Source organism: Macrobrachium rosenbergii, chromosome 53 (assembly GCF_040412425.1).
Source record: "Macrobrachium rosenbergii isolate ZJJX-2024 chromosome 53, ASM4041242v1, whole genome shotgun sequence".
NCBI classification, from domain to species: Eukaryota; Metazoa; Arthropoda; class Malacostraca; order Decapoda; family Palaemonidae; genus Macrobrachium; species Macrobrachium rosenbergii.
This window is the reverse complement of record NC_089793.1, coordinates 20,318,251-20,345,773: the sequence shown is the minus strand read 5'-3', so window position 1 is coordinate 20,345,773 and position 27,523 is coordinate 20,318,251. Positions and strand designations below refer to the sequence as shown.

Here is a 27,523-nt window from a genome sequence, read left to right as displayed (position 1 = left end):
AGCAAATAAATTTATCGATAACTAACATGTCGTAATCAACGGGTGACCAACCTGACAGGAAATGCTTTATCTAATGTCTACCACTAAAACTCCCCGACGTTTTGGGTAGCAATTTTATCATTCAATAAGTCAGGGTTTCAATGACAGAAAATCAGTGGAAATTGAGAACTTCATCGTGGTATGGAAGTACTGACAATCTGAATGCCCTTGAAGACAAAACAAACCAAATGAAACAGTGGAATTAACCAAAGGAATTGACAGTTTCCTGTCATAGAGAAATTCTTTTTAAAACTCAATGACACTAACCGATTTAACGAACTGAATACGAATACTTCGAATAGTTCTCGCTTACTTGCAACTCGAACATTTCGAAATTCTAGGAAAATTTTTACGCATGTAAACAGTTCATAAAGGACACGTGAAAATATTTTGAGAAAAGCTGAACATGCTGCAATTGTCACGCAGAATCATTAAAATTGTTGTCAAAAACAAAAAGTCAAGTTTCATGTTGAATTTTAATTAGGATTTAAGTTTTCCCTACTAAAGGAATTGTACGAAAGGAGAGGGTGTAGTAGATAGGGCGTTATCGCTCATTCAGCTCCCAGAATGCCTTGCACAGTCACGTCAGCCATATTTATATCGGCCAATGATGTCGCGGTGAGAATTATCCGGTTAATCCTCTAACATCACAGCTCCTTTGTTCATCTGGGTGACACTGATTCCCTTCAGATTAATCGAAGAACGCCGCAGGATAATTTTTGAGGCGACTGCTGCTACGACCTTCACCATGAGCTTCCTTTTGTAAGAAAATCCACGGTTTGTTATGGTCAATCAGCTGATTGTGAAGTTGGCTGACTAGGTGTATTTACTGTAGCTTCTTACTGCGATAACTTTATGTGTTGAGAGGCAGTATGTTGATGTTGGGTATAGTCATACCCTCGTAAAATATACCATGTCGGTATTATTGTTCACGGGGCCGAGAATGGTTATATAGGCTATATATGGCTATTGAAAACAATAGGCAGGCTATGGTTGGCTACCTTAGTCACCCGCAGGTAGGTAGGTCCTAGTAGGGATGTCGCCTGATATTAGAATTGCCTACCCACGACCGCAAAATTCTAAATTATTCTGCAGTCATTAACAAGAATTTAACAGATTAGGCTGTTAATTGGCCGGATTGCTCTAGTCTTAAATGTATCATAACCTTGACCTTTATTAGCTTAGGTTCCATGTGCTAAATGTATAGTGACTATAGTCTGTAGCCCAACCTGAATGTCTTATTAACCTATTTTAGGCCCACTTGGGTGTCATTAAATGGCGAGAAGGGAAACCTATTGGGTACATTTAAGTAATGGCTCCGCGGCAGCGAATTCCTTCTAACTTAACTTTTTCTACAGCTTTTTGGTTGCTAATTATGGATATACCCTCAATTTTTGGGTAGAACTATATAGTAGCTCTGTGGCAGCAACTCCTTCTAACTCAACTTTTTCTACAGTTTTTTGGTTGTTAATTATGAATTTACCTTTAATTTTTGGTGCTCGAGTGTCATTAACCTATAATCACTGAAGTCCATCCAACAAGGGGTTTCCATACGCGATCTTCACAAGACAGAGCACGGGTATATACGTCTGTTTCGAACAGTTCATATCCTGTCCAGCAAGTGCAATAACTTGTTAACGTATGGGTACTCAACTCCCCTCCCCCCCCCGGGCCAGTACTAAACACGGTGAAGGGACATTCCATTTGGCTGACAGTAAACAGATGCACCCCCAGTATCAGAAACCCTAAAAGTGTAGAAAAAACTAGTTGAAAAGGTATAAACAGGCGCGGAGCTAATATATAGAATTGCCAATTTTTGTCGCACGTTTGTAATTAACCACAGAACTTCAGAAATACCACATATTACAATTAGCAATAGTCAAGCTAGGCTAAGTACTACTGGCTATTCTGGTTAAACTATTGTAATTATAATAATAACTACTAGCCTAGCCTATCCATTCCATTATTTAACTAGTCTTCATTCCCTTCCTAGCTTCATTTCCCCATGTGGTTGTGCATTACTGTAAGATACAATGTAAAGAGCTACCTAGTCCCAAGCATTTGAAATAGAAAGGGGTATTATTTTATAAGTTGCCAATGCACGATTTGAAATTGTAACCTACATTTTTGAAAAGAGCTCATCAAATTATGACATATAAGGTAAGACAATACTGGCCCCCCCTCCTCCTCCATAGCTAATACAGCAAAATTGTAACCAGTAAAAACACCTCTAGATTACATGGTATTATTTTATATTGGTGTTTATAAAATTTTACCGGAATGGAAGTCATATTGGCGAGTTGTTTTTACTTTATATTCCACACATTTTATGTCCCAAAGAAGTACAATCTACTCATAAAGTAACATACTATAACACCTGTCAGTGTAGGCTAACCTATAATAGGCCACAGCAAGAGTAGGTTTAGCCTTGTTGAATAGTATGCCAGATGTGAAGAAATATCCTATGCTTAGTTTATAGTGTTGGGTAAAAGAAGGTGTCAACATAACAGTTGCTTAATCCAAGCCAAAGGAACCAATGTAGGTGTAGCCTGTAGACTGTAACATATAGCTTAGATCAAACAGTGTGGGTCATTTTATCCTACTGCATATAGGATACCATAGCATATAATGTGTAAAAATTATCTTCATGCTCGTATAGCCTATATGTGTATGTAAAATACCCTGTGTACTTACAAGTATTACTCTTTGATGATCATGGGCTACTCTTCAAGGCTTTCTGCAAAAAATACTTCCTTTTCTGCAACTTGGCCCACATCTCCTAACATGGTGAGGCAGGCATTTCCTGTCTCCTCCTACTTGCTGATTGCTGTAAATGTTCAAAAGACTTAGGAATCAAAGGGACATAGACCTAGGCATATATCGTTAACTAACTTAAGAACTTATGCTAATACTCCTTGTCCTCTTGTGTAGGTTGGCCCTTGTCCTCTGTGTAGGTTGGCCCTGTATCTTAACCCCAGGCTTATTGAAAGACAAGAAAAATAAGTGGTGTCTGTTTTCTGACTCATATCCTTGATATTTGTACATTGCTATCAGTGGAATTTCTAGTTTAAAATAGTCTGTTAATCAAGAGAGGCCTATTTATTTCTAACAAGCTAGGCAATTTTAACTTGAAGAATTGGCATATATTTGCATTTTATTTTTAATATATCATCTGTGTCAGTGTTAATAGGCTAATTTGGTTTAGAATATTGAGAAGGTACTAGAACGACCACGAAATTTACGGGAGCATTGCACAAACACAGACTTTAGTATTCCAACCAACAGCTGGGGAAATAACTCTCATCCAATATGCATACTTAGCCACAGTCTGTTTGGCAAAGAAATGCCATACCCTTCTCTTATGTTCTAAGCAAATTTTCATGAATCCAGGATATTATACATACTGTAGGTCCTTCATTCGCCAGACCCTTACGTAAAGAAACGTTGCTGCTACTTGGGTAACAGTAAAATGTAAAATATGCTAGTTATACTGTAAGTATGATTTTGAGCTTAATGTGGACCTTCTAGTATCTCTAAAGTAAAGATGAGTAAAATTAAGGGCAAGGTGGGGATTGGGTGTCTTCCTTTGTAGGGTTTGGTAGTCTTGGTGAGATGAGTGCACCCTCTTCCATTTGCCCAATGTAGTTATGATACTCCATCCTAGGCAAATCTAGGTTCATGGTATCCACGTAAAGTTACAGTATATTTTACTCTTTAATTTTAATTGTTGGAGGACAAGTCCTCTTCCTCTTACCTTGAGGATGACACTGCTTTCTAGGTGAGGTTAAGTTAGAATATAGGGAATCCTTTTTGTAAGTGGGGTTTAGTTTTATTTTTTTATTTTTCAAAGGTGACCAAGTGAATGCATTTTTTGTCTACTAGCTTCTACACCTCTTCTTGGAGTTTAATTCTTTCTCCTGGTGCCAGTTATGTGATTATCCTGAGTCAAGGACCCTTTCCCTGTTGTTGCCTCCATAATTATTAGAGATTCATGGGTAGGGATAAAAGAACATGGGCATGATCATGTAATCTGCTACTCAAGTAGTTGTGACATTTTTAGAAATTCCCTTTGTCAGTACAATACAGTACTGTACTGTATATAGTGTATTATCAATTGTAAATTACAGCATTAATTTATGATTTTTTATTTAAAAAATTAGTTATAGGGCATTTCGTGGGTAAGACCATTGAATTTTTCCTCTAGGACTAGGATATACGAACAAAAAATAATTGATCCCCACTGAACTTGGGGAAAGGTCCAGCTAATCTCTCTCCTATGAGTTGTAACAGGGTTTGTTACATTTCCCACAGTTCTTTCCTCAAGCTATTTCTTGAGTACACTAGGAAAGGTGAACTGGGGCCTTCATTTCATGACACATTTCAGTCAGGATTGAGGAGAGGGACTGGGGTCACATAAAAAGCGGTCATCTGGTGAAATGGAAAGAACCCTGAACTCATTCTATGGGAGAATAGCATTGTTTATGTTACAGTGTGCACCATGTCTTTCAGTTCATGTCCTTGGTACTCAAATCTCACTGGGAAGTTAGATAATAACAATAAAAGCCCAGGTTTAACATCTGTGTACAGCCCATATGCTCTGAATCACAGTGTGTTATTTGAGTGTTCATTACAAGGGCACAGTGTGTGCCATATGATGAGGAAGCCCTAAGAGATGCATTGTTGTAAATGGAGTATAACAGTTCTTCAAGTTCTGTACTGTATGCAAAACTGAAATATGATTCACTCACAGCAGCATTGTTTCGTTTCTTTCCCAGTCTTAGTATACTGTAAATGAGATCCCTTCTCCTTTGCCCAGTAAGTGACTAGGATACTGTACTATATCACAGTCTTTAAGTCATGCATTACTGATTCTTGAACTTAAGTGTGGTCTTGAGTTGTTCACCTTAAGAGGTAATGCAGAGGGATGTCATCCTTATGTCTGCTGTTCCAATATTGTATTGTTATCAGCAAGTGTCTTCCACCTCCTTGACAGCTACGTGAGAGTGCAACCTGTTAATTTTTTGAGGAAGAAGTGGAATTGTTGTCATAGTTCAAATCTAGACTGGTTTTCATAGTTGCGTAACCTATGGGTAGCAGTTGGTGCAGTGATGTTTGATGCAAAGTTTTCTATGCTGTATCTTGTACATTGATGAATTGTCCAAGTGTCAAGAAATACTGTTAATGTGAACATGGCTCAGTTTTCATTTAATAGGTACTAGTATTTATGTGAAATACAGGTATTTTACAATTTATTTTGTTGTATAATAGTTACTGATACTGCAAAAATTGCAATACTTTGGCAATTTTCTTCATGAAAAGTACACATTAAATTCAGTTGTTTGTGCAGGGAGTGAGAATTGTAGAACCTGTAGTGGATTGTTAGACTTTACCTAATGCCAGGAATATTATTTTAAAGAGATTGGAATGGTCATTCTGTTTATTAACATAGAAATGGTGATGTGCTAATACAACAGAAATGTAGTACATACAAATGGTGATGTGCTAATACAACAGAAATGTAGTACAGTTGATCTGCTGGTTGGATGACTATGGTGAAATAAAGCTGGGAGAGGTGATTTTTAATTTTAGATGCAGTAACTATACTTGCATACCATATGATCATCACTCAATAATGTATTACTGTAATTGATGAAATAAAGCTCTATGTGATGAAATAAAGCTCTATCAGACTTTGGTGAAATTTCTCTAATTCTTTGTCACTTCATCTTCCATGCATACGCATTGAGACTGATGATGGAGGGACTTTGGAAGGGGAATTTAAGGATCTGATTTGTGTTTTTCTCTTCTTTTACCCTTTTCTGAAACCTTTTTCCCATTAGTATGATGCAGCCCCACAATGAGGTCTTGTTTGTTAATTTTTGTTTATTATTTCTCTTCTTCCATTTCAACTGTCAGTCCATCGTTAGAGCATGGTCTCTCGGCTTTCATGTAAGAATCATCACACACATTTGTGATATTGCAGTAACATCTTATAAATAGGGTTTGTATAGAATTATTCATGTATATATGTATTTCGTATACTGTATCTGATTATTCTGCTGATTTACTAGGTCGTATTTGCATTAATTAGGAAATGTTTCATCTAAGTGCAAGAGAATGTACTTGGAGGAATTTGTAGCCAGTGACATGATTTCAGACTTGTGAGCCTGAAATATTTTTGCTGCCTCAAGTACACTAGGTATTTGGCAGCCAGAAGGTATTTGGTTTGCAGCATTTTGTACTTCCTTTGTTTTGGATGTCTGCTCCCCACATAACTCCTCCTCCCCCTGTCTCCCCCCCACACACGTGCACTCACACCACTACCACATGAATTGTAGCATAATTTCCAATATAATGTCAGTTGAAAACTTTCAGATCTAGGCATATTGTTGTACTATGCAGTACACAGAATTTGCTGATGTATTTTAAGCAGATGAACTGAATCCAAATTGTTTAAATGCTCAAGTGTGCACTAAATGCAAGGCAATAGGCATACCAGAAGTGTTAAATTCCTGAGGAGGAGAGGCAGGTCCAAATGTTGTCAGTGGGAACTTGGAAGTGAAAGAGGGAAGAAGTGCAACTCTCTTAGCTTGCCTAGTACAGTATAGTACTTGAAATATGTTTTTTCTCTGGGGCATCACACACAAACTTAGTCGTCGTGGGAAAAGGAGAATTATTGTAACAATTACACCCATAGGGTCTGAGACGTATGTTGAGACGGTGTTTGTTGTTAATGGTACTAATTTTAAATAATGCTCATTTATTGTTGATTTGTACAACACATTAACTAGGTACCTATTTTTATTTTTTCATGTAAGTTTTTCAGTATTCCTTGATTGTACTGATTTTATAATACCAACTTCAGTCCTGTGCTTCATTTCCCTTTGTAATGTTTTTGAGAAATCCTGGCTGAAGTGCAAAAGTTATGACATTCCACTACAGTTTGTTGATATATGCATAAAGAATATGTCACCATGATTTTTAATAGAAATTTTAAAGTATTACCTGTACAGTGAAAAGGAATAAATTGTGGATACCTTACAGTGCTTTTACAGTATTTCGCAAGACTTTACAAACACAAGTTTTCCTTTAGTTTGTCAGTCAGATTTGCATGTAAAAGGCAATTTTGTTCTACATATGTAGTAATTGTAAACAGCTGTATATTGTGCTGATGCTACGATAAAAATGTTTCAGTAGAGATAAACCAAGTATGTTGTGCATATGGTTCAAACAGCCACCTTGTCTGAGTGCCAAATTTCTGCCATTCCTTTCCCATGCTTTTCCACTTGGAATGCAGGTAATTTTAGACCACCGGTAGCATAAATGCTAGGGATTGTTTAACTCCCAAATTTAAATGGATTGTACATTGATTATTTTCTATATACAGTTGATATTTTGCAGCAGAATGTAGTGGTTTATTATTGCTTTTTAATTACTTATATAATTATTGACAAGTGTGCATCCTTTCTTATGAAGTGTACATGCAGAAAAAGCAGTCATAATCACAACTATATTGACTAAGTCAGTGATTACATAATATCTCTCAAGTCCCATCTCTTTAATACATGGTCGAATGTATGGGATAATGAAGCAGAGCATACTGAGTGTTGGGTTGCAACATTCTTCATGCTATAAACATGACCATCTTAAAATAAGTTTCATATCATCTTTGAATTGCTGGTCACATTGATTTGACCCACAAATATTCAGGAGCCCGTAAATATTGAAGATCCCATGTGACTCGATCCCTGTGTGAAGAGAATGCAGGTCAACACTCAGTTTATGGGAATTCATCACTCCAACCAACAATGAACACAAAGTTTTGAAAGAATCTGAAAACATTTTTTCACATTAATGGTTTTTTGGTTTATCAGATCATTAATTTTGAAAGATGTGCAGTGTAGTAAATAAAAAAAATTTATATGATTAAATAAAAAAATTTATATGAAAACCATCTAATTTGGTTATAACTCAGTCTGGTTAAACTACCTAATAATGATGATAATAACTATGTATAAAAATAAAAGGCATTGAGATGACAAGTGTCGACAGAATGCCCATATACGAAAGGAAAAAATGTAAAAAGAACTCAAATTTGAGATAAATTTTATGAAAAATAAAGTTGCTCTTTGAACACTGGTTTTATTGTTTAGATGCTATTAGCTCTTTTCTTCATATCAGATATTTAAGAATTTTTTTGTGGACTTTTTTTCCTTTGCCCTGGCATGAAAGAGGAAGTAAGTTGCCTATGCCATTGGGCTTGGTGTAAAAAAATATGCAAGTTTTGAACTAAGCCTCATTGACCATTAATTTACAAAGCAAATTTCAACAATAGGGGATATACTACCTTTATGTTAGAGAGAGGGAGAGAACTGAGAAAAAAAATACGTTAAATAACATTACAAAAGTCTAAAAAAGTAAGATAGTGGTGCATGGCAGTGTTATTTATGCCATCCTAGATTCCATGGTACTGTCAGTTTCTTTGTCTCTGATTTCTTCCTTCCACTCATGAACTGTCATCTTCTGTGTCCAGCATCATTATTCTGTGGCTTTGGAATATTCCAGTAATGCTTCTCTTTAATGGTTTATTTCAATTTGGGAAAATCAACTCATTTCAGATCCAGCATGTTTTTGTAGGTCTTCTCTTAGTAGTACAGTACTTAAGCAGTATCAGGAAACTGTGGATTAGGACCCTCTGCTATTGCTATAATTGGAAATTCTTATTTTTCTTGTGGTCCACATACTGTACTGAGAAATTATGGTGCATCTGTGGATCAGTTTTAATCTTCATTATCCTTTTAACTATGTTTCACTTCTGTTACATATGCAGCATTTAGTCAAGTTGCTGTTCAGCCAAGTGTGATTAGATTTCTACAGGTTTGGTAACAGAAAATCATGTTACTTGGTTGTCTTTTTTTTTTTTTCTTCCTAGTGTTATACAAATCTTTTGAAAAATTTGCTGTGCCCAATGTAAAACAGATTTTAGATCTTAATGTAAACCAACTTCTTTATATTGCCAGTTCACTGTTTGCCAAGTGATTTGGGGGAAATGTTATCCTTTGTACAGATATAATCAGAGATTTATTTTTATACAAAGCTGTTAGTAAATAGCCCTGTCATTTAGGCTCTGGCTTCTTCCCATCTTTGATGTTGTAATTTAACATTACCGTGCTGATGCAACTCATTTGTGGATGATACTTTGTTGCCATGCAATGCAAAAAATAAAAAAAAAGATAATAGTGCCCTGTTAACTTGAAAGTATGTGTGAGTGAAATGCTTTTAGAGGGCCACATGCAGACATTGTTAAATGTAAATGATGGACGTTGACCACTTCACATTTCTTTTTGCAGGGAAATTTGATTTTGTCTGTACAGTATCTTATGTTGGTTAAAGTGATAAGTGTTGATGAGCAGTAGCCATGTCTAGAGACGATTTTAGTTGTGATGAGTAAGTACTATTCTGTTTAATGTCTTGGCTACAACTTAGCTGGAAGACGATGGCCTAATTAGGTTTCCTGCTGTTGCATTTAAGTGACGAAGGTCTAAGGGATACTCCAGTCGGATTTTGAAATGAAGCAAGGTGCTAAACTTGGCTAGAATGGATGTGATATTTCAGATATACTTCAATTAATGTTTTGCTTGTTACATAGTTGGTGCTAGCAGAACAACTATGAAAGGTAGAATAATGATAGGCCATGGGACTTTTTTTCATGAAAAGGTAAATACAGTAATTGTAAATGTTGCAGGGCATATTTGAGGGTTTCTCCGTTGCTCATGTTATCAAGTTTTAGCCACTTAATGTGTACAGATAGTAGGAAACCTTAGCTTCACATAGTTTAAGTTGTCTAAATGAGGAGTGGTTTAGGAAAAATAATTGTACTAACATTTGGGAGGATGTGTCTTTGTATATGTTGTAAAGAATTTTTTTTAAATATGACAGTTGAATCCCTTATTCCTGTGTCACTAAGAATCTGATCACAGCACTTTTAATTAATAAACTGAAAAATTAGCCTTGGCTGTTGACACAAAGACCAACGATAATGCTGCACTTTTAATTTGCCTGGTATGTGGATTTCCACATATAGGAACTGATGGGTACTGTTGGGAAGCTGGTGAAGGGAGTGATACAATTTTTATGATTGGCTACCTAAGGGATTTAGACTTTGTTTTTGAAGATGTCTAATTACTGTTTGTTGATATCATGTAATTTTTTTGTTTGATTAGGGATATCATTAGTGTCAAATAAATTAATACAAACCATTGCATGACTAGAGCCTGTTATGGTATTTGAAAGGCCAACCAACTAAACAGTTAGGATAAATCTTGCTTTTCCAGGAAAAGAGGGGCACTCTTCAGAGACTTAAAATCCTCACTCTGAAACTTAATCCTCATTTTGAAGCTTCATTCTTGAGTTAATGCATCTGTGCTCTGTCAAAAGGGAGGGGGAAGAGTATCGTGTGTGAGACCATTGGTTTTATTTATGAAACATTATAGGATTTTCATTTTTGTTAAAGCATCATGTAGCAGCATAAAGCTACATGAAGCAGCTGAAGTAGAGGAAAGTTCTTTTGATTAAAATGGCAACTAGGATAGAACTTAGAGTGTAGGATCAGTCAGTTCAGGTTAAGTTAGTTGCAGCTCTTAGCTGTGGGAGAGTGTATTATGGAAATAATGTTAAATGTTTGTAGTGTTACCATGCATGTATGACAAGAAGGAAAAGAATTTAGGCTAGGTTCCAGCTGGGAGGCTGTAGAGCATGCTAAATTGTCTTTTATAACTAGCGTGGAATACGGCAAGGTATTGAAACAGCCACGTATGGTAAGTATAGATATCTTGAGTACTTATGGGTGACATCTCTCTCTCTCTCTCTCTCTCAGTGAAGTTGCATGACCAAGGATGAGTACAAGTTACAGAAGGATAGATAGATTTTAATCATGAAGGAAGGATAAAGAAGGGAGGCAATGAAAATTCTTGGGTGAATCTGAGAGGTAAAGTACTGGAGGAGAAGTAAATTAGATGAGAGAGAGAGAGCTCGTCATACGTGAATGGTAAGACTACAAAAATTGAACATCTTTTCCATCATACACTTTCCCACAGCTAAGAGCTGGAACTAACTTAACCTGAACTGACTGATCCTACAACTTAAATTTTATCCTATGTTGTCATTTTAATAAAAAGAACATTCCTCCACTTAAGTTGCTTTATGCAGCTGCATAATTTTATAACAGAAATAAAGATGTTTCTTAAAACCAATGATCTCACACAGGATATGTATTTAGACAAATTAAAGTGTGGGGATCAGTTTTCATGATAAACAGTTATGTAAAAGATTTCAGAGTAAAGAGAGAAAGCTTAATACAAGATTACAAGTTTTTATGATGAAAATCTTGTTGGAATACTGTTTGGTAAAGTAAGAGTGCGAGTTTTTTTTAACTGCATAATGTGAACAAGAGAAAGGACAGGAAATGTAGATGCAAATGTCGGATAAGAAAGAGACCCGTGAATGATGTTTATAGGATGATGTGTCCTGGCTATAATTTGTTAGAAAGTAATAGCGAAAAGAAGCTGAAGAAAGTGGTGAAGTGTGAAGCATTTCAAGAGGGGAAAGTTGAAGATGAGTGTGTCAAGTGGAAGCCAGTTAAAAATCAGAACAGTGGAGAATTGTTCTGAATGGATAGTAGAAGAATAAAAATAGGTTATTTTGTTATATTTTCATAACATAGGTAATGGATGATGATACGAAGGAAGAGGGGTAAGTTACTGAATTGAAGATGTAAGGAGGTATCTGGATCTGCAAATTGTATGGAAGAGAAGAGGAATAAATGCAAGTCATTTGTTTTTTTAGGTGGCTGTGTTGGAGAACAGGAAGCTTAGTTGGTATAAAGTGTGTACAATACAATGTTTAAAGGTTTGGAAGGAATGGGGAAAGGGAAGCAAAGAAAATTTGCTGTATGGCGTGGCAGACAAAGGCGAGTGGTGTGGCAGGAATAAGGGGATTTGTTCACTGCTACGAGCCTTCTTTCCAGGTACAGTATATTAAACCTCTCATGTAGTGAAGCTTTTGGCACTTGTTAATCAGCCCTCATTCAGTACTTAATGGCTGAACTTGAGAACGACTTATTTTTTTTTTCTCTGGAGCAACCTTTTAATATGTTTTAGGTGTTTTAGGCTAAACAGAGCTTGAGCACTTTTTGTTAAGTTGAACTATTACAAGGAAATACAGTACAGGGCATCAGTTTTACTTAAAATTGCTCCCAAGCATTGTGCTGTTTTTTTTTAGAAGGAGCTTTGTTTCTGATGCTGTATGTATGAAATACTTGGTAAAAACTTTTAAAGGTATACACATACTTTCTAGAACCTACACGTGAGATAAGGTGGCTACCTAGACATGACCTTTTCTCAGTAAACATTAATAATGAGGACAGGAATGTCATCAAGTTTTTAATGTTTTAATTTGCCACTGTGTATGAATTCTTGATAAAACAAAGCACTATCTGTTTGTATCAAGATGTAGCCATCAGTAAATAGTGAAGAGAGAAAAATGTTGTGTACACATAGGGAAAGACATGGGTTAGAATCCCACATGAACATAAGGCTGGGCACAAGAAGAAGCTAAGAGCAGTTTGTAAATTCCCCACCTACACTGAATAGACTTGAAGTGTGTGCATGTGTGTCCATGTGATGGTATTGTCTGGGGAAAATGAAGGATCACACTGAGGAATGTGTTTTTGAGAGGTGGGGATGGTGCCCCACTTCAGGGACTTTTCTCTTCTCATGATCTGGAAAAGCAAGCTTGTCATTTTGGTAATTTTAGAATCTCCATGACCGATGACCTACCTGTAAATGACTTGTCTCCTGGTATTGACAACTCAACTGATGAAATTTTCTTAGCAGCATAGGTACCCCCAAAGCTAATAATTATTTTTGGAAGTGAATTAAATAGGGTGCAATAAAAATATAATAAATAAAATTTAAAGGTGAGTAAATTGGGAAAATTATTTTTTCATCAGTTGGGAACCCAACATGAGGACTACTGTACTTACTTTGTTTGACTGTCAGGTACCAAACTAATAGGCACTAGTATGGTAATGGGGTCGAATTTGTACGAATACATTGATGTCATCATTGCTATAACAAAAATTCTTTAATCATGAATCTTCTGAAGGCAGTCTATATACTGGAGTGCATTTTTTTCATTGCACATTTTGCACCAGGAATGTTAATTTGGATTGGTGACAAATGTCATGCTGCTTCCTCAAGCATGGGTGAAGGCTTGGTTGAGAGTAAGGTAATAATTCTCCCATTAAGCTAAAAAAAAAATTTTTTAAGTTCAAATTATAATTCTTCAGTACAATTTGTTTGTAAAATAATTTTTTTCTGCTTTTTACACACTACAATAAAGTATTGTCAAACTCCAAATTTGGTATTGTTAAATGTTTTTACATTCCACTGTTTGCTAATTGATTATTTGATGATAGCATTTGAATCATGTTTGTATGATGATTTGTAAGCATGTACAAACATTAAACCAGTATTGCAAGTTTGCTGCCTTGAGCTAGGAGCTAAACATATTTTTTGATGATTGCACTTGTTATATAGATATTTATGACTTATCTTACAAGATACTAAGTGAAGTAATAGAGGAAAGTTAATACTACTGATTTGCTCACATGTGTGACCTCTTGTTATCTGGCTTTGTATTTGCCAACAGTTTGGAAAATAGATTATTTATAAGTAATTATGTACAGTATAGGCGTAAGAAATTTCCGTTTTGTGAAAACCCTGCATCACCATATCTTAGAGATGGAAATGAATAGAAGTATATCTTGTAACTTGACAGAAGTTATGGAGGTTATTTTGTATTTTCCTATTCCCGTTGTCATTTAGAATGGAAATTTTTTATTTGAATTTTAGATTAGTCTGAAATTTCTAGTGTGAATTGCAGTTTACTCTGGTTACATCTGGTAAATATTATGAAGTAGTAGCTAATGCACACATACTATATTATTCATTCATTACAGTGGAAGCCGATCCAGCAAGACTTTCAAGCCAAAGAAACACATACCTGAAGGAACTCATCAGTATGACTTGATGAAACATGCAGCGGCCACTCTGGGCTCCGGTAACCTTCGGGCAGCTGTTATGCTACCCGATGGAGAAGACCTGAATGAATGGGTAGCAGTCAACAGTATGTGTAATGTACTTTTGAAGTAGCTGTTAGATGATTTTTTTTATGTGAACTCTCGTGTAGAGAGTGGGCTTGTGAAATGTTAGAATTTTCTTTCCTCATAGTCTAAAAATCCTCTGTGTATTATTGAAAATCCTATGTATGATTGAAGGTTTAGGACTAAATTTCAATTTTTTATCATCATTTAGGTATTGTAATGAAGTAACTTGAACCAGTCCAACTGAACATGACATGGTAAATAGGACAATTATTTTCATAGGTTTGAATTCGTATTTGAAAGTAAAAGTAGATGGTGTGATAGAAGTGTTAATCATATAGTAAAGTTTGAATGTAAAGGGATGTGACTGAGATTATATATTAGTACCCAGAAAATGAAAATAGTTTTGCAAAATTTAGCCTCTGCCCAAAAAGTATAAGGAGATCAGATGGGAAGAGAGAAAAGAGGAGCACCGTGGTTCTGGGAGAGGGCAGGCCATGGCAGAGGTACAAAAATTTATTGTACCTTGGGCATGTATTGCATTGGAAGTTCCAGTGCTTGGCCTTAGCCTTCTAATCAGTCAGTGATAAGAGGGCAACATGGAAGAGATTAGCAGTGACATGGTTGGACTCAGTGGAGATTGTGGACTACTGTTTTATAACTGTCCCTTAGTAAACAGTGTTATGCATTTACTGCTATACACAGATATGAGTGCACACAAGAAATGGATTAGCCTTTCAAGGTGTGTAAATTCATGGCTGGAGTGCACTGGCAAGATCACAGGTAAAATGAGGAAATTATATTTCAGAGATATGCAGTGTTTAGCTGCTAGAAGATAAACTGTAATGTCAAAGACAGATAAGTTGAACTTGTTACGTATAGACTAGGATCACTTCGATATGTGGATATTGTTAATAGTGATTACAGTTGATAACATTACTGGAAACCATTATATAATCAGTTTATTGCAGAATATGTGGAACAGTGAATATGATACTAAAAAAAAGAAAAAATCAAGCCTAATGTTGGAATATAGGTTTTATCTTATCAAAAGAATATAGACACCACAGTAATTTTGATGAGTCTTACAGCTGGCTGCTCCACTTTGGTGGATGTTTGATGAATAGCTGACATTATCCAGTAACTGTTTGCACACACTGCAGGTTACCACTAACAGTTTGCACACACTGCAGGTTACCACTAACAGTTAAACATTTTTGTTTGCATGTCCAGAATATAATGAACAACCAATGTCAAGCTTTGGGAGCAAATCACATAATGAAATTGTCAATCTCCTATTTTCAGTTAGCCAATTATAAAATGTGTAGAGTTAAACCATATCATTAATAAAGACAAATCCTTCGTGTCAATCCTGTGAGAGGTAAATAAATGATCTCGTCCAGAACCATTTAAAAATTTGAATCATGATACTTTGTCACATGCTGTATACCACCTCTGCTTACTCACACCCAACTGTGCAGAACTAAAATGTCTCCAACCTGAGTTGCTAGTGAAAATTTCAGCGGACCTTATACAAGTATCAAAATGCTGAGAAGAATGTTTGCCTTGCAGAACTAATTCCTCATATTTTGTATTTGCAAAATATTGAAAGGGTCCTGTGTACTACTAGAAGCTTGTCTGCATTCCTTGTTCTGAAAGTAGTCATTAAAAGAAAAAATTGTTTTTCTTGGTCTAACTGAAAGGTACCTGGATGAAGTGGTAAAAGAAGCTGCATTCTGTGTAGAAGGCTAATCCCACTTAGGTTACTTTCATGCCCAGAAGTGGCATCATAGCTTATTAGCATTCTTTGTGGTTTATCATATATATACTCTAGATAGTTTTGATGACTGGTGAATAACTTGAACCAATCCCAGTATATAGAACAACAATTAAAATTAGACTTGTTTTATGGGATTGTCCAATGTACAGATAATGAATATCAAGCATTGGAAGCATCCTGGAAAGAAAATTTGTCAATCTTCAAATGTTTTTATTTTATTAGATATGCAAATTTTTTTAAGTTGAAATGTATATAATAAGATCTAATACACTACTGAATAATTAATAAGAACAAACCTGTCTGGCTACCACTGTCGGAAATAGGGAGGTTAATTTGATGTTCTTTTTAAACCTTTCATTAATCCTGTAATGCAGTACAGTGCAATACTAAAAAGTAATTTCATTGTTTTTGGTAAATTACTATGATTTTCAAGAGCTAGGTACATATTAATTGAGCTGCAGTAAGAATTGTATGAAGTTTTATAGTCAGATGAAATAGCGGACCAGGAGCCATGTTTGGTTAATTCAGTTATTTGAATTATTTTCTAATCCGTGAAAATTATTCTTGTTATAACTCTTGATTTTGTTAAGTTAATGTAGCATGAACAACCATCTCTAGAACTAAAATTTTTTAGTTCTTATTATTTTTCATCATTTCAAAAATGAATAGAAGGATTGAGCATTTTTTAATATTATTACAGTAGTTTTAAATATTTAAATTAAAAATATTGAAGAATTTAGCCTTTGCATTGTACATAAGTCCTATCTAGCCACTAGAATATTTCCATCATTTCCTCTATGTGGTATCAGCTTGTTCTTCCATTAGATAAATAAGGTATCTTTGTTCACAAGCTTAAAGACATGATGTATATCCTTTTATTTCTGTTCATCAAGGATGATGTTAGCTAAGCTATGTTGTTGTAGTATACTGTTGTAATTTCATTATAGTTGTAGATAATTTATAGCATTTCATTTACTCTTTTAGCTGTAGACTTCTTCAATCAAATCAATATGTTATATGGGACCATAACAGAAATGTGCACTGAGGAGTCATGCCCAGTCATGTCTGCTGGTCCAAAGTATGAGTATCATTGGGCAGATGGTCAGACTGTCAAGAAACCTATAAAGTGTTCGGCTCCAAAATATATTGACTACCTTATGACATGGGTACAAGATCAGTTAGATGATGAAGCACTTTTCCCTTCAAAGATAGGTAAGTTTCAGATGTTATATAATAGTGTGTATTTCATTGGTCTTTCAAGTTTTCAGGGTCCACATGTTACCCTGTGCTTGTGATTTGCATAAATCAGTGAAGGTGTGGTTATCTTAGATGGTCATGAGATCTAATTTTGTTTTTCATTATTTAGTAGTGTTAGGAATTTTGTTTTTATAGAGCAAAAACGTTTATGAGAAAATCCATAAGATCTGAAATGCTTATGCATGTGGTAGAAAGATGTTTGGCCAATTTTGTGTTATTTATATCATAGAAGCATACAACTGAGGGAACTAACAGATCATTCCTGATGTTGCTATACAAAGTAACTTTTGTGTATCTTAGACTGTGGAAGCAAATATTGCTCAGCATCAGATTCAGCATTAAAAAGCTTAGATCCGATTCACAATGGACTTTGAATGTGTGTGGGAGAGTTCAAGTCCTCAGATATCTCTATTCAAGTTGAAGTAGGTATTTTTGAGTCAGCAAATATGAAACACTTACTTCTTCCAGAATAGACCAGCTGTTGGCAGTCGGTTGAGTTTCAGACTGTCATTGATGGGCAGGAGTTCAATTCAGCGGCTGGCTGATGAAGAGTTAGAGGAATTTATTTCTGGTGATAGAAATTCATTTCTAAGCTATAATGTGGTTTGGATTCACAATAAGCTGTAGGTCCCATTGCTAATTAACCAATTGGTTTCTTAGCCACGTAAAATAAGTCTAATCCTTTGGGCCAGCCCTAGGAGAGCTGTTAATCAGCTCAGTGGTCTGGTAAAACTAAGGTATACTTAACTTTTTTTTCTTCCAGAATGAGAATTTTCCCCTCCTTGGTTTATGTGTGAAGCATTTGTCTGTACACACATGTGCTATTCATCCAAAAATACTCTTTAACATCATAAGTTACAGAGTAGAACATTTAAAATGTAAAGGTCTACACTATTTAGTTTACATGAGCTGATCCAAATTGTTTTCTGGTGTAGGATTTGTTGGAATATCCCCTAGAAACAAGGCAATTTTTTTAACCCTAATAATGCATCTGTTTTTACAGCAGAATTGTCTACAGTGTGCTCAGCAATTAACGATTATTGAAACATGTCACCTCAGATATTAGCAATTTTTAACGACTAGAGATGCTTTAGAAGTTTCATAGGAGAATTGTCTGAAGTATGGCAGACAGTTAATGATTAGTAAAAACATGCCATCACAGACATTTGTGACTTTTAGCAACTATAAGCATTAGAAGCCCTTTAAAATGGTGGCAGTAAAGGAAATGAGGATGCTGATAAAGCAGCCAAAACTGTAGTTGCTAGAGTTTTGGATTGTTGGAGTGTGTAAAGTGTGTGTTCAGGTGGTCAAGAGTTAAGATTACTAAAAACATACTGCCAATAAATTTGTATTTTTTAAGGACCAGATGATCTTTAAAGCCATTCAAACTATTCAGAGTATCCCTTTGTCCAACAGGTCAAGATTTTACTCCTGAAATTTTATGAAGCTAGTATAAATGTTGAAATATGTTGGGTTAATGCAAATGTAGGCAGTAAAGGAAATGAAGACACTGATAAAGCAGCCAGTAACTACAGTTAAAATATGACTAGATAAAAAATACATTTTCCTGTCAGTGACTAGTTACTATCTCTAAAATCTGTGTGGAGTAAATGGCAGGCATTGTGCGATAGTGAATCCAACAATAATAAATGAATGCAAATTAAACTAACTGTTGGGTTCTGGTTTTCATTACAAAAATAATGCAAAGCTGATGTATTATCATACCATCTTTGAACTGATCACATTTGTTTGACTCCAATGAAAAACCCTCATGACCTGATCCCTGAATGCAGAGAATGCAGAACAGTACATACAGTCAAACATATCTTTGGATATTTCTGATCAACAATTTATATGAAGTATCAGAAAAAATCCTTGAAAAAATTTTGTCAGTCCTCATATTTTTAGGTTATCCAATTAATTTTTATCCAGTTAATGCTTGAGTAGTTACATTATATTAAATTACATCTGCTACAGTTATTAAGGACACGCCCTTTAGGTTATCTATGTGAGCATTATGAATAACTCGGTTGTCTGGTTAAACTTCAATAATAATAATGTTAATCCCTTCTGGATTGCAGGTGTTCCATTTCCAAAGAACTTCCATGGTAATGCCAAAACCATACTGAAAAGACTGTTTCGTGTGTATGCCCATATATACCATCAACATTTTTCTGAAGTCGTACAGCTTGGGGAAGAAGCACATCTCAATACTTCTTTTAAACATTTCATCTTCTTTGTTCAGGTAAGTTGTCTAGAGACTGTTACAATCTTGGAAGTATGAAACACAATGAGTTACTGTAATGTGAAAATAACAAGACCTCGTCTGGCTTGTGCTCCTTTTTCCATCCTTTGCATATCAGGATTGTACAATTGCTGATAAGTTAGTGCAGGTGTCAGTGTTGTTTTGCAAACTCATGGTAGAGGGGGATGGAAGATGGTTTGCCTGTATAATAAGTTAATGTAATGCAGTTAAACAAGGAGAAAGTCTGACAGTCCAGTATTGGGTCTCTCTCTCTCAATGTCAGATGGGCTTCTTCTCTTGAAGCCATTGGTTACATCAGACCTCAGGTTAGACCACTTGATAAGTGTCATTAGTGGAAAAAGGGGAAAATTGACTAGTGCATTTAATAGTTTTAGAATTTGCCTTTCCTTATGGTACATGTCAGTAGTCAAATGATCCAGCTTAGAACTGTAAACCCCCCCCCCCATTTCTTGTAAGTTGAAATGAGTAAGTGACCTGGCATAAAATCCCATGAAATAAGTGAAATAAAAGTTTATAAATTCCACTTATTGTGATAGTTCGCTTTCATTAGGTTAGGCAACGCTTATGAAACAGCCAGTTGTCCTCTGTCAGCTGACAACCCTCCTTCCCCCAACCTTCAGCTCCTTTTGAAAACATCTTTTACAGAAGAAAGTGCTTTTAAAAGGGTTATATATTTTTTTAATTGGTTTTGGATGCATTTTAAAAACCATCAGTTGAGTTTTTCCTGTCAGATAATCTAGCTGTTTACCACTATGAGAATGTGCACACCTCGTTCTTATACTAGTACAGTACAGTATAGATATTTTTATTTTGGCTAGAAATCAGGAAAGAACACTCTCCAAAATATTTGAATTTTTTTTTTAATTTTGTGTACATTTTAAGAACCAACAGCAGTTCCTTGTTTTTTTCATTTCTATTATTTTCTGTCACCTGATTTCTGTGTTCATTGATATTGTGAATGTGCTCACCTCTGTCTCATTTTTATATAGACATTATTTTATAATTGGCAAGAAGTTGAAAGAGAACACTTAAAAGTTAATGTATTTTTTTTTTTTATTAATTTGGGTGCATTTTTTTTTTCACATCTGTTGTTTTCCATCATCCGACCTTGTTGTTTGTTGCTGTCGAGAACGTGGACTGCTGGCATATTTATAGTCTCATTTTTTTGTAACTTAGTTTGCAGTCAGAAGCACTGTAAAAAGAATGATTGTATTTTTTCCCATTGATTTGAGGTGTGTTTTAAGAACCGACAACTGAGAGTTGTGGAAAAAATTGTTTACTCAAAGTGTGGGATCCTGCACATTGTCAAGCATCAGAGACATGAACTAACTTTGTGCTGCCGTCAGATTAAACTTTTAGCACAATTTTGAATTTTGCATTTAATTTAAACAGGTTTTAAAGAAATGGACATGGAAGTAGAAAGTACTTGTGTAGAGGGCTTTTTGTACTCAGTGTTTAAAGTGCCTTTTCATATGTGGCATTGGCAATGGTGGTAGAAGTAAAAGGACTTTGAGTAGCTCTTGTTAGCATCCCAGCTGCAGGACAAATATAAGTTCAGATTGCTTCATGTAAGAAGGGGGGGCAAGGGAGAAAAACAACAAAGATGTATTGGTTACCAAATCCCATATGGGAAGATGATCTTTGCAATTAGCCTAAAAGTAACACAACTGTATTATTTTCTTCAACATTAGGAGCGACTATGTAATGAAACCATTTACAAAAAATGTCATGTTATGCAAGAACTTGAATTATCTTGAAATACCTAGACTTTTATGACTTCAGCTAGTAATTTCACCTAGTAGTGTTAGCACAAACAAGAACAGTGATTTGATCATTACTCTTCTTAAATCCAAGTTGCTTCTCTCTCTGTGTGTGTGTGTGTGTGTGGATAATGTTGAATCTGGCAAAAGACGAAAAAAGTCCTGTCCCATCAACATTATAAATTTGATGAGGGTTTAGATTAAGCCCTTCGACAATTTTGCCAGAAGTCTTTACAAAAAAAGAAAAAAGAGTTGGTTAAATCCTGTCTGCAGAAAGTTTCTCACCACTATTCAAATAGGTTGTGACTTACAACAGGTAAGACTTACGACAATCTGTATTTATGATAGTAGCAAAATAATTTATGAAAAAAAAATATATAAAAATTGAAAACTTCATGCAGCAGGCAGCGTTTACAAGTAGCAGTCCCAGTGATGAGTGTTAGGCAGGCCACAGACTTATCAAATATTTATATCCAGCATGGCATATGATCATACAGTTAAACAATTTAAGAACAATTGGCTAGGTTGGAAAGATTGACGAAGGTTGATATTCATCCATTTAAAACATTTATACCAAAGATCTCTGATGCACACAAACATTTAATTATACTCCAGCTGCAGTCTGTAGCAGTGTACGACCAAACATCTTTTGATAGTTTGTTGCCTGCCTAACATGCATGTACCTGCACACATCTGCTCTCATTTCTCTCTCAACACACTGTCTTGAGAAAAATGGGTATCAATTGCGCTTCATTTTGAAAAAGTTTTGTTTATTAAGCCACAGTATGTTGACAGAAGGGGCACTCTCATCATCAACAATTTGGGCAGCCAAAAAGGCAAGAAAGTATACCAACTTGGAATTAAAACAATGTGATTAATCGGTATGAAGGAGGAAAACGAATAAGCACAGCACATGACTTAGAACTTCCACGTTCATCATTGACGACTTATGTAGATGCATACATGAAGCTGTCCAGTCCATGAAATAAAGGTGTGGATAGAAGACCAGATTAAAAGACGAACACCATTAAGCCTTATTACCGTCCAGGCCAAGGCTAGAAAGTCTGTTTCAGACCCTTAAAGGATGTGCAGGTGATGATTATCAACCAGAATTCATCACTTGTACAGGATGGTTCAAAAGGTTCAAAAGAAGATTGTTTGCATAATGTTAATAACGATTCTTAAAATAAACTTAAAAAAAAACTGCAGAGTAGATGTGAAAAGTAAACATCATCAAACACATGTGCTCCACATGTGATACGCAAACATCGTAAAAAAATTTTGTAACATTATGATGAAATGGAAATTTGTTGAGATCAAACTAGAGATCATTAATAGTAATTTCCAGTAGTGTACAGAACTACTATGGTGTGATACTCATCAGACAACTGAAATAAGGTTAAACTGGTTTTATTTTTGGCACAGTTACCACTCACTCGCTTACCATCAAAGCATATGAAATGTAAGTGTAAGTGTAAATTAATAAGTGAAATGAAATATAATCTTGATATTCTCTTGTATATATAAGTATGATACCCAGTTAAAACTTGAAAAACTAAACAGTGTGTCTTTGCGTAGGACATCATACTTGACGAAATGCCACATGTAGATGTAAACACAGGGTAAGTTACATACACAAGGTTTCTGAGATATTACAAGGTGAAATGGGAAATCAGTGATTACAATAAAACAGAAGATTATTAATACCTTTTTAACACATTTCTTGAAAATAAGATACAACGCAGTATGAATTATGCAATATTTAGTAAGTATGCATGGTAAGGAAATGCAACAGTTTAAAAAGGTAAAGTTATTAAACTCTTAGTAAAACAAATGATATAGTACAGTAATCCATGTTGTAAAGAATGATAAAATTAATGTATAGAAATATACTCATGGTGATAAAACCATGGTAAGCTGTACATAAAAGGAGTTAGGCTATAGGGTAGCCTATAAAAAAACAGAGTTAGCCAAAATGTTGGGAAACTTCTTGATAATAGTTAATACTTTGCTGACATATTGGTAATGGGACTCACACCCTCCGGAGACCTTGGTAGTTGGACTCACACCCTCCTGAGACCTTGGTATCTGCCTAAGCATGTGCAGTACAGTACTTCTGACTGACTATGTACCCTTTTTTTTTTTTTTTTTTTACCATTATAAGAGGGACTGCAGTGTTTTCGATGATTTTTTAATACTTAAAAAACAGCACAAATGAAACTTGTTGCAATAACCCCAGTGTGTTGACAGTGGATCAAGTGGCCACACAAGTAATGAAAATGATGTGTTGTACACCATGATGGTCAAAACTCTTATCCATTCAGATCCAGAGGAAATGAATATGAAAAGAATGAGATTTGAATTGAAATAGAGGTGCCAGTGATCCATCTAAGAAACTGATATATAGAACCTTAACAAAATGTTGAAACTGCATTTCTAATGATGAGTTGCAGGTCTCCAAGGAAACTGATTTTGAATGTTTTGTTTTTCAGGAGTTCCAGTTAATAGAGCGTAAAGAATTGGCTCCTCTTCAGGAATTGATTGACAAACTGGCAGCAAAGGACCGATGATTAGTTTTTGAAGGTAAAAGATTTTAAAAATGCATTTTATAGAGAATGTATATGATCTGTGGCAGGCCTATTATTTGGCATTACATAGATCATGGTGGAACTCACAGTTTTGATTATTTTCTCAGGGAAGTTGGTCTTTGGGGAATTTACCAAAAAGTCATTTTTGGTCTCAAATTGCATTTTGGTGAAACATATATATATATATTATAAATATATACAAGGGTCACCCATTGAAAATTATCGCAAATATAAGTGAAACACAGCTTTACTAATGTTGTGTAGATCTAGTAATGCATTTGATGAAAATTTAAAAATGTGAACCTTGGTTCTTTTCCAGTCGAGGAAGTAGTCATATGTGAGCAGAAGATCTTAATTTATTGTAGTTCTAAGGTTTAAAAAGAAACTAATTTTTTAAAAGGTCAAGTAAAGACTTTGTGAAGTATGGATTATAAATAGGTTATTCTTGGAGTTGCCTTATTTGTATGTGTTTATAACCATTCTTTAGTGCTCGAGAAGGTCCAATGTCACTGCAACTTGGTAATGTTCAGAAAATGAGCGTGTTATTAATTACTGAACCGTGGGTGAAACTTGGACAAGTTCCTTTGGGGGTCATTGTTTGCACACTCCAAGCTGGGTTTGAGGTGGTGTAAAGTTATTAAGCATGTGAGTAGATGTGATTTGAGGTATAGGAATAGAAAAAAATGATAAATTTTATAGGTGCTGATAATTGGATGATAGCATGGAAGTTCAGACTGGCCTGAAACATAAGACTTTAAAAAAGCACAGCAGAAGACTGTAGATTAGTGTGTCTGGTTCATGGTGATTGGAATCAGTTACCTTTAAATCATCATCAAAACAATACAGAAAACATTTGAGATTACAGAATATATTTTGGTCATATTAGCCAACATATGAAAGGTACATTTGCTTTTAATGTATAAAACACAATTTGAATCCATTCCCTTAAATGGGTATCAAAACTGTGGAAAAAAATATAGGGAGTTATATATTTTGTCAACAAGGATATATTTATTTTGCTTTTTCAGCAACACAGAGAATTTGAGTTAATTGTGCTGTTCATTTACAAGTTTTGACACAAATTTGCTCCACATCCACATATACCTGTACATTCCAGTGTTATAAAAATATGTATACCTTGGCTATAGTAAAAAGTTAAGGACCTCTTCCTGATCACTAGCCCTAGTAGTCCAAAGGGAATGTTGAGCATGTCTCATCTGAGACAGAAAAATTTAATGTTGGATTTACATTCAGTTGGGGGTTCATAGTTTTCATATGTACGTACATACTTTATATAAAAGTTTATATAAAATAGCTTATCGAGGAATGTTTGGACAGGTGCAATGTAATAGTAGCATTTTTTCCTGCTTGCATGTAATTTGTACAGAAAGTACTATTGACTTCTCTGGTTTTTTGCCAAAGAGAGCAGTGATAGGGTAGGGCTTGATATACCTTTGGCATTGTTTGCGTAAATTTCATATTTTGTAGATTACCTTTTGGATTGAGTTAGAAAAGGTTTAGCCTTGTGTGTTTTAAGATATTCTATGGTAAAATGTGTTTTTATAATAATCACTATGGCCATATATGAGTTATATTGAAACTGTGTAACTGGGAAAATTGTAGTTTCACATATTTTGTGTTTGACACTATTTACCACTGGGTTTTGCCATCTGATTGTGTAATCTTGCTTGATCTGCTATATATTTAGCTTATGCTTTGGTAGATTATGTTCCTTAAATAGCTAATAATTGTACAGGTTCTCATTGCTGTACAGTCATCAAGTTCTCTGAAATGTTCAAAGATTGTAAGGATGTGTTCTTCCTCATGAAATAAATTGACAGTGTGATGAGGTTTGGTGATAGGATTGTACTGAGAGATTGTTAAAATATCCTCCTGATTTTGCTGTAATGCTGAATCCAGTGCATTTTCTTCCACTTATTTTTCAGAGACATCTAGGCCTGTGTAGTTTTTGAAATATTCAGAATGGGAAATTTTTACTTTTTATCTAATTTAATGACATCAAATTTTTCTATGAAAAGGTTGGGCACTAAACTTTGGCCTGTTTTTTTTTTTTTTTTTTTTTTTTTTTTTTTTTGGTCCCTGTGCCAAAATAGTTGTTACTCATGTTTTACCATCTTGGAAAAGTCTCATGCATTTTAAGACCCGGTAAATGTTGATATGTTGTTTGTAGTTAGCAAAGAGAGGAAATAAAAAGATGTTGGTATTGTGTAGTTCAGATTGTATGAGTACAAAGATCAAATACCCCCTTGTGTCATGTTCTTTTACTGTACTCCTGGCATTATGTACTGCTTTAAATTTGTTTTCTATGTGAAAATTATATTTGTGCTTAGCCTTGCATCAGTTTTTAAATTGCTGTTCCATGCTGCAAACGTGTTGAATTGTTCGAATTAGGTTTTGCAAATTTGGTAGAAAGAAAAAAAATTATGCCATTAATGTTATAAGTCATAAGAATCCTGAAACATATCAATGCCTGAAGATTGTAACTTGGTTAAGCTGAAAGCTAAGAATGTAAGTTCTTCAGGTATCAGTAACTTCTTGTTGGGAGTGATATGCTGATGAAACGGCTGCATTATTGTTACCTCTGCAAATTTACTTTGTATCATATCTCTTAATTTATAGGCGTGATGGATAGCATTTACAAACATATATGTTAGTTTAGTAATTAATTTGTTTGTTTGTTGCTCGTACAGGTTACTGTTTTCACCAGAATTGGTTAGGAAATTATTTAAATATTAAAAGTTCATATAGATTGTCATGTAGACAGTTCCTGAATTTATACATATATTTCATAAAAACTTTAGGAATATACAGAGTGTCACAACCAAGATGATATTTGAAATGACAAGAACCTTGGTAGTTTTGGAAGTATTTTATATATAAATATATACCTTGCATAGTTATATATACATTAAATCCTTAAACACACACATTAGATGTTTTTGAGAGTACTGTCGTGTTAAATCTGAGGGCAATAAATTAATGCATTTTTCAAAAATAGGTACCTTTTCCTAAATTATTTTTATGTTTGTTTACTATAAGTGTTCCGTTATACTTTGTTGTTATTTTGGAATACAAACTGCTGTGGACATAGTCAGGCATTAAATTTTTTTAGATGTAGTAAGTTACTGTAGTATGTATACACACACACACACACACACACACACACACACACACACTTAATTAGCATTTTCCATCACTTTCTCTTTATTTTGAAGGGCCAATATATAGATGATGCACACCTGTAATTTCAAGTATATATTTTCTAATTTTGTATGAGAAGAGATAGAAGTACATTTTGCCAAATGCAAGGTTTAATGATGTATGGATCAAATTTTCAAGTGTCACATTATTTTACAGCAGTGTACTATGGGACCTTATTTTAGTGATTTTTTTACTATTACTAATTATTAAAGCTAATACTGTAGTTCCCTCAAAAAAGCACAACTGTATCTTGGTTGTAGTTATGACTTTTGCAAGATATCTCTCTCTCTCTCTCTCTCTCTCTCTCTCTCTCTCTCTCTCTCTCTCTCTCTCTCTCTCTCTCTCTCTCTCTCTCATATCTGGATTATTTTATTCTTTAATAACCTTTGCGGTTATTTGGGGTATATCAAGTATGTAATTAAGCAGCAATACATATTTTTATCTTTA

The 27,523-nt window shown here is 34.9% G+C and overlaps 1 protein-coding gene across 2 annotated transcripts; it reads left to right on the top strand.

The window, feature by feature from the left end:
• The first annotated feature begins 330 nt into the window (after positions 1–330).
• Positions 331–27,523, top strand: mats (MOB kinase activator-like 1). Of its 2 annotated transcripts, none has more exons than XM_067096836.1 (5): positions 331–801; positions 14,060–14,226; positions 16,968–17,195; positions 19,322–19,485; positions 23,759–27,523. In XM_067096836.1, exons 1-5 carry the CDS (start codon positions 788–790, stop codon positions 23,834–23,836), a joined length of 651 nt encoding a protein of 216 aa, XP_066952937.1. In that variant the 5' UTR covers positions 331–787; the 3' UTR covers positions 23,837–27,523. The 2 variants fall into 2 exon arrangements, with proteins under 2 accessions (XP_066952937.1, XP_066952936.1); XM_067096835.1 differs by lacking the exon at positions 331–801 and adding an exon at positions 6,588–6,746.

What these genes read in the sequence shown, in the direction of transcription:
- mats (XM_067096835.1), top strand. Translation starts at nt 6,658, where the DNA reads ATGTTTTTTCTCTGGGGCATCACACACAAACTTAGTCGTCGTGGGAAA. An exon ending in ACACCCATAGGGTCTGAGAC is followed by an intron (nt 6,747 to 14,059) that starts GTATGTTGAGAC and finishes CATTCATTACAG; the next exon opens with TGGAAGCCGATCCAGCAAGA. An exon ending in TGAATGGGTAGCAGTCAACA is followed by an intron (nt 14,227 to 16,967) that starts GTATGTGTAATG and finishes TTACTCTTTTAG; the next exon opens with CTGTAGACTTCTTCAATCAA.